At 40.3% G+C, this 13,938-nt stretch overlaps 1 protein-coding gene across 1 annotated transcript in view; it reads right to left on the bottom strand.

Moving 5' to 3' along the window:
• Positions 1-471: 471 nt before the first annotated feature.
• The window catches only part of FREM3 (FRAS1 related extracellular matrix 3), an 84,221-nt gene continuing 70,754 nt past the window's right edge, over positions 472-13,938 (bottom strand). Inside the window, exons 7-8 of the mRNA XM_070608961.1 lie at positions 4,263-4,412; positions 472-1,326 (exon numbers count right to left, since the gene is read on the bottom strand). Of these exons, the coding sequence (XP_070465062.1) occupies positions 1,085-1,326; positions 4,263-4,412 (392 nt within the window). The 3' untranslated portion in view covers positions 472-1,084. The remainder of the gene's footprint in view (positions 1,327-4,262; positions 4,413-13,938) is intronic.

Below are 13,938 nucleotides of genomic sequence, written 5' to 3'. Positions count from 1 at the left end.
ACTTTACAAAGGGAGAGTGAGGGCAAGAGTTACAAAGTAGTTTGGAAAAATCTCCTCTCCGGTTGGGGAAGCTGATGTTGTCTAGCAAGGAAGCAAAACCCGGGCTGGTAGTAGATAAGGACATCTCTATCCACATAGGCAGACCACATGGCAGTCAAGAGCCTTCTTGGCCCTTCCTCAATATTTGCGAGGAAGGCTTCTTAAAATGGCTTCGATCATGTGCCATGTTGGCTTGAGAATAGGTTAAGTCATGTCTGAAACACAAATTTAAAAAAGGGTTGCACGAGAAGTATCTAAAAGATAATGATGGGGCACAGAGATGTGGTTTTCAAAACAATTTGTAAACTCCAATTTGTGTAGCATTAGCTGAAGCATACTAATGGTTATTTGTATTGTCACATGAAAATTAGTTAAGACCTAATTGGGCAGTTTGGGGATTATACAACTCTTCGACTCTTCTTTCTTCCCCCTTCTGCTACTTGTATTTTTTTTTTTTTATCACTTTCTTTTGTACTATCCTTTTTTATAAAGTAGTTTGTAAAAGAAGGGAGAGTTGATGAAAGGATTTCCCTACCCAAGTGCCTCTGATAAAGACTTGTTGTGGAGGAAAATTGAGCATTTGGTAAGAAGGAGCTTTAGGCTTATCTGCAAATTTCAGTTAGGGCACTCTTATCCCAGTAACCTGAAAAACTGAAGGAGGATGATGATACATAAATATATATATATATAGTTGAAAAAGATTCAAGTCCACCATCCATTGGTAAAGGAGGTCAACCCTTTTGTTCGTAACTGTTGATTTAATTGATGGCAATGGGTTTCACTGGCCTTAGAAACAAAGTAAAATAAAACAGGAAAACAAGAGCACGGTCTAATCCTTTGTGGGCTCAGTCTTTTCTCTGTATCTCTCTCTCTATATATATCCATACAGTAACATAAACTATATTTGCACATATCACCAGACTATATATAACACAAATGACAGTATAATGTCATTGACATCCCAGAGTTGCTAACGTCTAGAAACAGAGTTTCATTCTGTTGTTCAGAGACATCTTTTGGCTGTTTCCTTCCCCTGAAAAGTCTTTCAATCAAAGGAACTCCAAGCACTCTGCTCACAGTCAGTGATGGTGTCATTGATGAAAATGGTGGTTTTATTGGGTTCTCCAAGCACTGCACCCATAGGCATCTGGAGAAATAATTCAAACCTCTCTGGACCCTCCAAGATGGGCTTTTCCGGGTCATCAAGGATCGTCACTTGGAATATCTGCATGCGCACTCCTGGAGCAAAGTCCAGATTTCGGCTGACACCAATATAATCTATTCCAGCTAGCGGGAAAGGAAAAGTCAAGAGTTAGACTGTAGAAGTCACTGTCATGAGTTTTCCTTTAGAGAAGAATGAGAAGTCTGTAGCATTCTTTTTTTGTGCCCAGCACTCTCAGAATCATATTTTGTGGGCTCGATCCCTAGAAAGAGGAAATCTCCATATTCTACCAAGTGCCATCATAGTCACTCATCCATGACCAAGTGCCATCCTCATCAGCGCTCTCCCTGTTGAGACCAGGGACATCACCTTCCAAGCACTTCCACAAAAATCCCCCTGATCCACTGAAGGCTCTCTGAAGGCAACTTCAATTTGTAAGGAAAGAATTTACCTTTTTAATTTTTAACTATTAAGATAACTGTCAGGAATTTTATTTTGATTAGGTTTTACTCATTCATCTTTGTCAGACATCTGGGTTATCTTACAACATTCTGCTCAGTTTTACTCAGCCATCAAGTTTTCTGCCATTTTCTGGGTTATTGATAATTTTGCAAGCTGGCTCACCTGATCATATAGATTGTTTGCCACTTATTTAAAAAGTCATTAAATGTAATGATAGCAACAAGTTACAACTAATGGAATAAAATAGGAAACCCTGAGTGATAATAAATATATAAATAAATCAAGGAACAGAATATTTACATTGTCTCAAGGTATCTCTCCACAAAATACTTATTAATTGCAAAGCAAGACAAGTAACTTTATAGTGGAGAAACTTGCAGATACCACCTTAACCAGGTGATCAAAGATAACACTACCACTAATGGAATAAACGGAAATTGTATACCATTTGATAGACTGCACTGAGAACACAGTATCATCTCTGCGATATTCCTGCTGAAGATACATAGCCTGAATCTAATGATGAGGAAACATCAGATGATACCAAACTGGGAGACATTTTACACGCTACCAAAACTGATCAAAAATATCAAGGTCATGAAAGTTAAAGAAAGAAAATGAACTTTCTAGACTGAAAGAAACTAAACAGACATGATGACTAAATACAACGTGTGACTCTGAACAGGATTCTTTTGCTATAAAGAATGATTTGGGGGACAATTGGTGGAACTTGAGTGAAGTTTGAGGATTAGATTATAGTAACATATCCAGTTAATTTCCTAATTTTGTGCTTGTATTGTGGATATAGAGGAATATATCTTTGTAGGAACTGCATTCTAAGTTTTCAGAGAGATGCTTCTTAATTTACTGACAACCTACTCTCAATGGTTCAGGGGAAAAAAGTGTTTTACAATACTTGTCACTTTTCTGTAAGTTTGAGATTGTTTAAAAAATGTTTAAAAAGCCATTAAATAATTACATTAAGAAAAAACAAAACAAGATTATGGTGAAAAGTACCAAGGCAGGAGAGTAAGAGAAAGGTTTTTGGATCTTTTGTACTTTGGTTCAAATCTTGATTCCGTTGCTTACTTGTACAAACTATTTAACCTCTTTGAGTCTCAGTTTCTTTAACTGCAAAGTGAGGATGATTATTGCTATTTTACAAGGTTATTGTGAAGATTAGACATAATACAGCAAAGATGCTAGCACAGTCTCTGGCAAACAGTAGTCATTTAGTATATAGAAGTTTTAATTATTACTCATGTAACAAATTATAATGATATTTTATAAATATATATGCATAATTAGTATTGTTAAGTAACCAACCTGAGCAGATGTCAAATATTTACTGGATTCTGTAGATTCTCAAGTCTAAACTGTTAGCTCAGCTTTCTCCTGTTCAAGCCCATGGAGCCCACCCAAGCATAGACTTTACTTCTGTTAGTCCATCCTACCTCAGAGCTAGCAGTAGGGTCATTATGTGTATGCAAGGGGGTTTATCTCAATGAATTTGAATTTCTGTTCCCAACCACAAGCAAAAAAGTCCAATGAGCCAACTGGTCTATTCACTTTTTGTTCCACTAATACACAAAGAGTGAGAAATGACCCTCTCTGAAAATTAAGAAAAAGAAAGAAAGAAAGGAAAGAAGAAAAGAAAACAAAAGAACTTGTAAGGATCATCACTGGTTTCAGTGCAATATGCTGTAATATATTCGCTGAAATGTTGTAATATGTCAAGAGCAAGCACTGGGCTGTAAACCTAACCAGCTGTCTTATTTTCCTTAACTGTTTCTGGGTTCACATTTTCATTGATAAATTTTCTCTTTAGGCCTTGGCAGTTAGTGTAGGCTTTTAGATTGCTGAGTTTTATTTGCAGGATTTGTGTTTTCACTTTGCTTTTATCTCAAAATATTCTTGTGTGTCTTCGCTGTATAGGATGCTAATCCTGACCTATGCTCATCATCCATATGCCAGGAGACTGAAAATCCCAGATGGTAAATGAGAAAATGTGTGTATCACTGTAGATGGAGATGTCCCTCTATTTTCCTGTTGAATCCTACTGTTTTTTTTTTCTGGTAAAGCATCTGACAGGTTCACCAGAGAAAGTGGATTCAGAACTGTCTGGCCCCACCACAAGCCAGACCTTTGTTGTCCATATCAAGAAAGGCAAAGTGAGTGGGACATGAGGACACACTGCTTGAAGCCAAGGAAAATGCCTAAGAGTCAGAAGTGAAAATCTCCTACCCTTCCAGGGCCTGATAGGTGTCTGGATTCTCCCAGAGTTGGGATTTGCTCAGCTATTATAGGCACACCTTGGTCTGAAATACTGTTTATGAGCAGCTTACAGTATCTACAAATATTCTGACCTTTGGAAAATTAATTTGGACCCATGACAAGCAAGTGGGTAATAAATGAATCATAAAGGCTGCTGTTTGCATATTCTATTTATTTTGTAAACAGCAGAAGTCATTGATATGCTCAGGTAGGAAAAAGTAAATCAGAGAACGTCAACCAAGACTGGGCATGCCACACTTGACAGACTAGACCGTGCCCTATATGCACGTCATGTTATGATTCATGTCTAAAATGGCACTCTCACCTTCTGCTGACGCTGTCTCTGTCCTCCTGGAGCGCACGGCGACGGAGGATGCTTGGGAAAGGTCAGTGCCTGTCCTCCAGACGCAAACCTCCACGGAGCCAGCGCTTTCCTCCACGTGATACTCAGCGTCCCCAAAGTGCAGGGCAGGCTCTAGGGAGGAACAAAAGGACAGACTGAGAATGCTTCAGTCTCCCAGGCCTGCTGTCCCCACGGGCCCTGTGTGAGCCTGGGTGTTTGTCACCATCGTCAGACTTGACGGATCCCAAAGGCTGGAGGAGAAAAAACCAAAACACACAAAAACCACATCAAAGAGTCACAGGCCACACTTTGACTCCAGGAAGTGCAGGGAGATAAAATCAGTTGGAATTCTATTCATTTTTTTGTTTTAAGAGGTTTCTGTAGCACATAGAAATTTCCTTATTGGGGAAAATTGGCCAACTAACTGTAACTCAGGCAAGTCAGCTATTGTTTGGGAAAAGGTGGTGGGAAATTTAGGAGGCTTTTTCCAGGGAGAAAATTGCTCTTTGTGTTGAGGGTCAGTCCAGCCAGCGTTCTGAATTTGGGGACTGCTACTGTGCTGTTTCTCACGGCATTTGCTGACCACAGGAATAGACAGCAGTCCTGGGGGGAGGCGGGATCCTATGAGCTGAGATGCCAGAAACACCACCCTCAGAGGCAGAGAAGGAGCTTCCTAGAAACAGAAGACTGAGAGAAGCCAGGTTGGGCAACAGGCTTTGGGGGCGAGTGGAAGAGAAGTGTACATCTTCTAAAAAGAGGAAAAGTTTGCCAATGAGAAACTTAAGATTGGCCGAGTAGATATACCTATCCATATCCAGTTCTCTCCGTTTTCAACAGCAGTCCACGAACTTAGCTGGCTATTTAAAGCTCACACAGGCTTAACTGTTACTCTAGATAGACTGTCATGAAAAAGGTTTGGAAATGAATGTTTTTGTTTGGACTGTGAAATCTGGAGGCAAAACAATGTAAACACCGGAAAGCAGCTTTGCTACGGAGGAACGGTCCCTGAGATATAAAAGAAAAACCAACGTTAGAGAGATGACGCTTTCGCAAGCATAAGGCAAGTAAGAAGTGTATCTGAGTTAAATTTAAAAATTGGGGAGGTAGAAATCAAATCTAGTAAGTATTATTTGCTCAGGATATATTTTGGTAGATCTCTTAATCTTGAGGGAAGTTTTACTAAAAGTTTCACCATGGCATACAAGACCTCTCATAATCCGACTTGAGTCAATTTTTTCCAGAATCATCGGGTACCATCCCCAACCCCGTGTCCCAGTTGCACCAAACAGCTGACTGTGCGCCCAACACAGTATGTGTTTATGGGTCTCCATCTTTGCTGGTGATGTTCTCTGGGCTGAATTCCCTTCCCAGCTTACCAGTTTCACACACTTTTACTCACTCTTTAGGACCTTGATTAAGAGTTACTTGCTTTCTGAAGTCATATATAATTCCCTCAAGAAATTAGTCATTTTTTACCCTGTGTTTCCCTAACTTTTTGAATAGTTCTATAACTTCAGTGATGGGTCACGCCTACTATCAGCTCACCTCAGGTGGACTGCAGGTGGGACGCAAGCACACAGAGAAAGGTGGGTGGGGGGGTCATTCCCTCTTTTCTTCTTACCTAGAAGTTCCATTCCACCTCCCCATTGTTGCTAATGGATGTTTCTGATGCTTTCAAGTTTGGGACAGGAAAGAGGGAGGAGAGGCAAGAGGAGCAGGAAAGGCCTTTCATTATTTGTGGTGATGAAGATTGGCCCTGAGCTAACATCTGTGCCAGTCTTCCTCTATTTTGTATGTGGGACGCTGCCACTCACGGTGGTGGAAAGTCTGTGTCCTGGATCCGAAACCGTGAACCTGGGCGCCGAAGGGGAGCACGCCCAACTTAACCTGTACACCACTGGGCAGGCCCCAGCTAAGGCCTTTCATGATGGGTAGTTTCATGGTGATCACACTCTCTGGTCTTGGAAGATGGAAGAAAATGGATTCTCTTTATCAGGGGCACTTTTGTGTGCTCTTTGGGGACCTCTCATTCCCACAGTTGGGTATTTCTCATCTGCAGTTCCTTTGATAAGGATGATGCATCTTTATTCCGGCTGGTCACTTAATCCTTCTTCAACCCATTAGCATTTGGCAATGCTTCTGCTGAGGATTGTTCAGCCCTCTAGATGGCGCTTTTGGATAAGACCTAAGACAAGAGTATTCCGGCTCTCTTGCACGCATGGCTCACATCTCGTCCACAGCAAACCTCCTGCATCCTTTGCCTTGATAAACCCTGGGAACACTGCCAATTACCCCTTTCGCCCTCCTGCCACCCTCCGCCCCCTCTGGTAACCACCAATCTAATCTCTGTATTTATGTGTTTGTTTGTTGTTGGTGGTATTGTATTATAATGTATTCAGCAACTCATTTTCCTTCATAAATGGATGTAAAACTAAAAAAAAAAAATACTACCTAACTCTAATACAGTCTCTCTCTTTTGCGCATCCATCAAAGCAGCCAACCAGCTTGTCTCCTACATTGAGATTTTCCAGGTAGAGCCAGACGTCAGTTCACTGTGTCTTCCACATTATAGGTGACACACATTATACTTTCCAGTCTCCTTAGAAGCCCCCCGCTTGATTTAGTACCTTTTTGAAAAGTTAAAATGTTAAAGCTACTATTCCAACACACTCTTCTGTGTTTTTATCAGAGCCTTACCAACTTCTCATGGTCAGGGACCATATTCCCACATGTCTTTGTGCCTTTAGTGACACAGAGGCTGGTGTGTTATCGGTACTCAAGAATTTGTCGAAAGGATAGTTTTAACTCACTTCTGATATATTTTGAACTTATTACAAAGGTTCTTTTTTAAAGTTGGGACAAAGTGATCTAATTTTTTAGCAGAGAAATTATTTTGTGTGGTATTGGGGAAGGGAGAGAGGTGATAAAGATAAAAAATATTTGGGTCAGTTATGCCACTGTTCAGAGAAAAAAGGTAAGAATCAAGCCTCTCTGAATACAGTAAGACATAAGATGTAAGAGGAGGACAACGACACTCAGAAGAAAAATCATGAAATTCTTCTGAGATGCTCTGTGTATTGAGCATCAAGAGGTTTGTTGAAATAGAGAAAACAGCTCCTCTGTGCAGCACAGCGGTATCTCCTAGCCGTCTTTAGTCTAGCTCTGTCTAAAAAACGGAGATATTGGCAATGATTCTGACGGGTGGGCAATTCTGACAGTATGATGTTCTGACCACATTATACTTACGTTAAATGGATTCCACCAGCCATAGATGTGTTTTTATCTCCTTTAAAAGAAAATGTTCTTTAAGCATAAATCAGGAAAAGAAATATAACAAGGTGGGAAGTGAAGCTCTCAAGAGATATGACCATCACTTACAATGAGTTCAGGGGCTCGCCTGGTGGCACAGCGGTTAAGTGCGCATGTTCTGCTTTGGCAGCCCAAGGTTCGCAGGTTCGGATCCTGGGTGTGGACATGGCACCACATGGTATGCCATGCTGTGGTAGGCATCCCATATATAAAGTAGAGGAAGGCTGGCACGGATGTTAGCTCTGAGCCAGTCTTCCTCAGCAAAAAGAGGAGGACTGGCAGTAGTTAGCTCAGGGCTAATCTTGCTCGAAAAAAAAAATGAGTTCAATGTCTAGATTCAAAGACATCTCATACCAAGATCCAAAAAGGACTTGCAGGTGAAGTAACAGAAACACTTTTGGTAAACTTGAGAAACCACCCAGAACAGGATAGATGCCAAAAGATGGAAGATAGGAAAATGTTTTTTCAGTTGCCTCAAAAGAGAAAATAGGTTCTAGAAACAAACCAGTAAGCTTAATCTCTACAAAAACTCTAGAACAGCTGTTTTAACAGTTTCTGAATTATTAGAAAAGAAAGAGGTAATGAATGCCTGAATCAATATTAGTTCTTTAATATCAGGTTTTTGAAGTCAAATTCAGTTTCTTTTTAGTTCAGTCAAACAAACATCGACTGAGCATCCTCTGTGCACTGAGCACTGTGCTAGTCACTGGGGATGTAAAGAGATGTGCATTCTTGTCATTGAGGTGTTTTGGTATAACAGGGCTGCCACACCAATTTCAATTAGTAAACCCTGAGTGATACGACAAAAGAAGGAACCAACCTCAAGGCTCAGAAGGAGTTCTGCGAGAAATACTGCTGTGCTAGATCTGAGGGAATGAATGAGAATTGACCAACGAGAAAGGTGGGAAGAATGTTCCAAGCAGATGGGCTAGTATGAAAAAAAGCCACTTAAGCATGAAAAAGCCTAGTGTTTGGGAAGGAATAGAAGCATTTCTTTCTTAGTAATGTGTAAGGAGAGAGTAGGAGAATGTTGGGAGTGAGTTTAGAGAGGAAGGTAGAAGCCAGATACTGCAGAAACTTAGATCCATTTTAAATGGAGAGGACTATACTTTTTGACTCTGTAGAATGTGGGGACTGATTTTTAAGCAGTGGAAAGGTGGTTGGTTTTTTGTTTTCTGTACATCTGTCCAACTTCAGTCTAAGCCACAGATTTAAGGAAGAGTTGGGGCTACCAATTAGAAAGCTATTGCAGTTATATCCAGGTGAGACATGAGGATGGTTGGAACTGTGCACTAGTATTAGGGATGGAGAAGAGGTGAATGTGCCAAGTATCCTGAGCAGCATCCAGTGATTGGATGGAGGTGGCTTCTAAGATGCCCTGCAGGTGTGGCAGTGGCACTGTCATTAACTCAGTTAGGAGCACAGGAGGAGAAATAGTCTTGACTGGAGGTAAGAGAGGGAAAGATGTGAGTTTGGTTATAAATATGTTGAATTTGAGTTGCTTGTGGGACACCCCAGTAGATAGGTCTAGAAAGGCTTTAATGTATGAATCTGGAGTTCAAGAATCAGGTCAGTGCTGGAGATAAGATCTGGGCGTCCTAGGCACACAAGTGAGGTTGATCCCATTTTGGATGGTACGCTCATACAACCTGAATGAATAAAGAGAATTGCAGCAAGGGGCGTCAAACCTTAGGGAGACTGGCAGAGGGGAAGGAGCCCAGAAAAGAGACACGCACGCACACATGCACACACAAAAGGAATGATGGAGAGACACGAGTGGAACCAGAAAAATCAAGAAAGTAGAGAATATTGAGAAGAACAAGTGGTCACAATGTCACATGCAGCAAGCATATCCAGAAAGATATGTGTGAGAAATAGTGGCAATCAGTGGCAAAACAATCAAAATACATCCTATGAAACTTTAAGCTGCATAAAATGAACTCTAGCACCCAAGTTTAAAAAAAGAACTGAAATGAAAATTTTTCTACTTTTAAAGCCTGTAGCAGTTGTACGATAATACAACTAGCCCTACAAAGCGTAGTGATACTCTTTGTTCTGAACGCTTTCCTGGATTTTATGGCAGAGCAATACATCTTTCAAGTTTTAAAAACATTTGCATGTTGAAGTTTATCTTGGTCCATATCCACAGTATAACCACGTTTTTAAGAAAGCTGGATGTGCTGATTCCACCAAAATGACACTTCGTGTGCAATTTTTCTTTACAACGTTTTTAAAATCTGTCATCATTCTGTCAGATGCCCATTTAATTACAAAGATACTAATTTAGCTGGCAATCTTTCTAGATGAATTTCCTGCATGTTATGCAAATCCTATTGCCTCAGGACAAAACGAACAGCCCTCTGTGAGACTGGACATCAATTCTTTTTTGTGGGAGATTTCAAGAGTTTTCAGAGCACATACTAAAAACCGAAAGAAATTTGTTCAGTAGGTAAGCAGGGATCTGCTATAAAGCGTTTATGCATAGAACAGACACATTTTGCTAAGTAACAAGTGTCCTCAGCTTCATTTTGCCCCGGTACAGGGCCAGCGGAAGCTATGGTCCAAAGACCGGTGAATGCACATGAAGTCTGCCAGGCGTCCATCCAGCTGACGTTTATTGGCCGCATTCTGTGCCTCTGCCCTCACGGAGATGATGTTTTTTATAATGGTTTCTGTGGCAGTGTGGGGCCAGGGTCTTGGGTTGTGGGGTTGCCTCTGCGCCTGTACAATTTCTTTCCTCAGCATTACTCTATGGTAGTGGCCTTTCCAAAGATATTCCTGCAGGTGACTCATTTGACAATGGCATAGTCAATCTCTGTGTAAGGAAGCAGAACACTTCCCAGAGTCCAGCTAAACAGAACAAAACATTTCATTCCAGTTCTAACCGGAAAAGAAAAGTTTTCTCTTGAGCTGCTTGGGTACATCTTTAGGTTTCTGGAAATTGTGTCACCCCTTGGCCTAAATGAAAACATGCTTTAGCTACAAGATGATGGACTTGACACTTCTGAACAAAGGAAGCATCACTGATATTTAACAAGTGCCCAGACTGTGGCAAATCACACACAAAATCCTAACCCTGGAAAATGAGTGTGCACTTTCCCCAATATTTTCTCAAATAGTCAATTCGAAAGACGTGTGTTTTTATTCCTGACTGAAATACAACTAAACTACTGTCCAAGATACACTGCATACTAGAAGTTGTTAGATGATTAGTGCTTCAAGACTGAATTAGGGGAATAATTGTTTCACATCAGTATTTTAAAATATTATAATCATGTGGTAGGTGCGCTGGTAATCCTGATGGTTGTTTCCTCAAGGCCAAAATAAAATGGTACCATTTAAAGGAACCATTAGCATCATGAACGGCAAAATCTGTGAATATCTTTAGAGACTAAAGCAGAAGTAGTACCCGAAGAAGTCATTCAAGGACAGCTGCTCAATGAGCGCCCCTGCCGGATGCTTGAAAGGGCAGGAGGTGGTACTGTAGTATTTTCCAGAAGTAACACCCAGTCTATAATATCATTAATTCTGACCACAAGGATGGAGATTTTTTAGGGCATCACTCAGGAAAGTCAAACTTGGGCTTAATGGAATGTGACCATGCAGCTTCAGGAGGGTGGGGCTAGGTTAGTGTGGTCACACTGCTAGTACAACCAACTGTCTTAGCTGAAGTTCACACTGCATGGAAGCTAGAAAGATAAAGCAGCAAAAAGAAAAAAAAATGGGCTGCCCGTTTTCAGCCATGTTAAGAGAAAGGATATTCTGGCCATGGACCTTGAGGATCCAGGACCCATGGCCGTTATTTGCCCGAGATAGAGGTGGTTCTGTTGGCCTCAAGGCGTTGTTAGAATCCCATGCTCATCAAACGACTTCCTGCTGATAAAGTTGCAGCCCATGTAGAGTCTCCTTTAAGGAGAGGACATATTAACCAGAACATGCTGGTATTCTTTATTTATTTATTTAATTGTTTTTATTGAGGTCATATTGGCTTATAACATTGTGTAATTTCAAGTATACGTTATTACATATCATTTTCTGTATAGATTGCATCATGCTCACCACCAATAGTCTATGTTTTTATCCGTCACCATATATATACATGTTCTCTGTTACCTCTTTTGCCCTCCCCCACCCCCCTTCCCCTCTGATAACCGCTAATCTGTTCTCCAATCCATGGGTTTCTTTATCTTCCACATACGAGTGAAATCATACGTTGTTTGTCTTTCAGAGGATGCTGGTATTTTTAAGCTTAGCAAAGCGCTCGATCCTCTATAAATGTTATAGAATCTGAATGAAAGTTCCTTGGATCCACAATTATTAACAGTGGCTTGCTCAGAAATTTATGCAGCAATTAAGATTCTTTACACCAAACTAAGAATCTTCCTCTGTTACTTCGGTACATGCTTTTTTTTACCATTAAAAAGCCACCATGAGTTTGAGAATAATCTAATTAAAGATCAAGTCAGGTGCCGGCCCGGTGGCATAGTGGTTAAGTCCACGTGCTTCACTTCAGTGGCCCAGGGTTCACAGGTTCAGATCCCAGGCATGGACATAGCATGGCTTCTCAAGCCATGCTCTGGCAGCGTCCCAAATAAAATAGAGGAAGATTGGCATAGATGTTAGCTCAGCAACAATCTTCCTCAAGCAAAAAAAGGAAGATTGGCAACAGTTGTTAGCTCAGGGCCAATCTTCCTCACACACACACACAAAATATCAAGTCAGATGTGATAGAAGGCAGGAGAAAGACCCTACTTGACTTTGTGATTCTGAGCTAAGTGCACAGTAGGCCACCATGAATGTTTCTTGAATGAATTAATTACTTGTTAAGAATCTACTAAAACCATTTCAAACAATATTGGAAGTTAACAACTGGATCATATACTGAATTTTGTGTTAATTTTCTTCCCTCCTTTGCTCTATTTTTAAAGAAATTTTTTTAACTTTTGGCATTGGAGATTTTTGAAATTTCTCTGTTCTGAACATGGGAAGTTTTAAAACTACTAAGGTTTTAAAGTAAATAGTAAGTGGGCATATGGCAGGAGCTCAAGGAGAAAAGATTTCTTCAAGAAATAGGTATTAGGACTTCTATTTATTTTTGTATATTCCTGCATATAGCTACTCTGACAGGTTAGCCCAGTTCATCTTATCTTCCTACCTTTGTTGTTCACATAATGACTTGCTTGTTCATAGAATGCTGTGGCACCATCAAAATTCATTTCTGGTGTTTCTGGCTTTCACAACTGGAATTTGATGAGTCATTCTATTGTCTCAGTGACTGCCATGATTTTCAGATGTAAGTTTATTACTTGAAGTATAAACAACAGAGTCAAATAGGGAGAAATGCGTAGCCAAAGTGGATTACCGGGATACGCACAGGACTAATGAAGAAAGCAGTGGTGGCCAAGGAAGCCGTTTACATTCTTTATCCTCTTTCTGTCTTTTATGTGCCGCCACATGAACTATCATTTCAATTTCCTACCACTTAACTCCAATTCTGAGAAGCAAGCAATTTGCTACTTTATAAGTAAGCAAAAAATTCTCCTTTCACTGTTTTATAATGTTTATTTACTATTCTGACTATTTCATAAACAAAAAATACTATAAATACTCACTATTTCATAAAACAACTGTTAATTTAATTCCATTTTAATTTTTCTGAAAATTCAAGCATTCTTAAAGTGTTTTCTTGGGTAGGCTACTTATATTGGCACATGGTTCTCCCTTTCATTATGGGCGGTTTTCATTTCCTCATGGAATTTTGTTCAGTCTATGAAATGACTGGCAAAATGCACAAGCCCCCTTTATTTCGGATATTTGTTCACTTGTAAAGTAGAAAGTTGTTTGCATCTCTTTCTTCAAAGTCCGCTGATGAGTAGCTGGATTCTTTGTTCAGTTATGTGCACTTAGTCGGCAGGTACGCACATAAAATGAGACAATGATACAGAGCCTATAGAATTTAAAGGGGATCAGGGCCCACGACAAAACTCTGTAGTTCACCTCTGTGGAGAGAGCCACCATTAAAGGTCTGGCAACTTCTCCAGACTCCTTTTTGGCTGCTGTGTATATATAAACATGTTCTTGAAAAGGTTTGCTTGCCAAATGGTACCTGTGGAGTTACTGCATCATGGAATAGCACAGCTTTACACACACTTGAAAAGGCTGCAACCCTTTTATCTAATGATGGGGTCAAACTGGGGTGACTGGTGGTTTCCTGCTGGTTTTCAACATGAAAGTAGCTTCCTGCTAACAAAAACACTATGCCAGTGTATAGAGTGACCTTAAAAGAAAGAGAAGATTTCTCTGTGAAGGCTTGGCTATTTCTTGCTGGTAAATACATCCCAGAACCATC

Source organism: Equus przewalskii, chromosome 2, assembly GCF_037783145.1.
Source record: "Equus przewalskii isolate Varuska chromosome 2, EquPr2, whole genome shotgun sequence".
In the NCBI taxonomy this organism is placed as follows: domain Eukaryota; kingdom Metazoa; phylum Chordata; class Mammalia; order Perissodactyla; family Equidae; genus Equus; species Equus przewalskii.
This window is presented reverse-complemented; position numbering and strand designations above follow the sequence as displayed.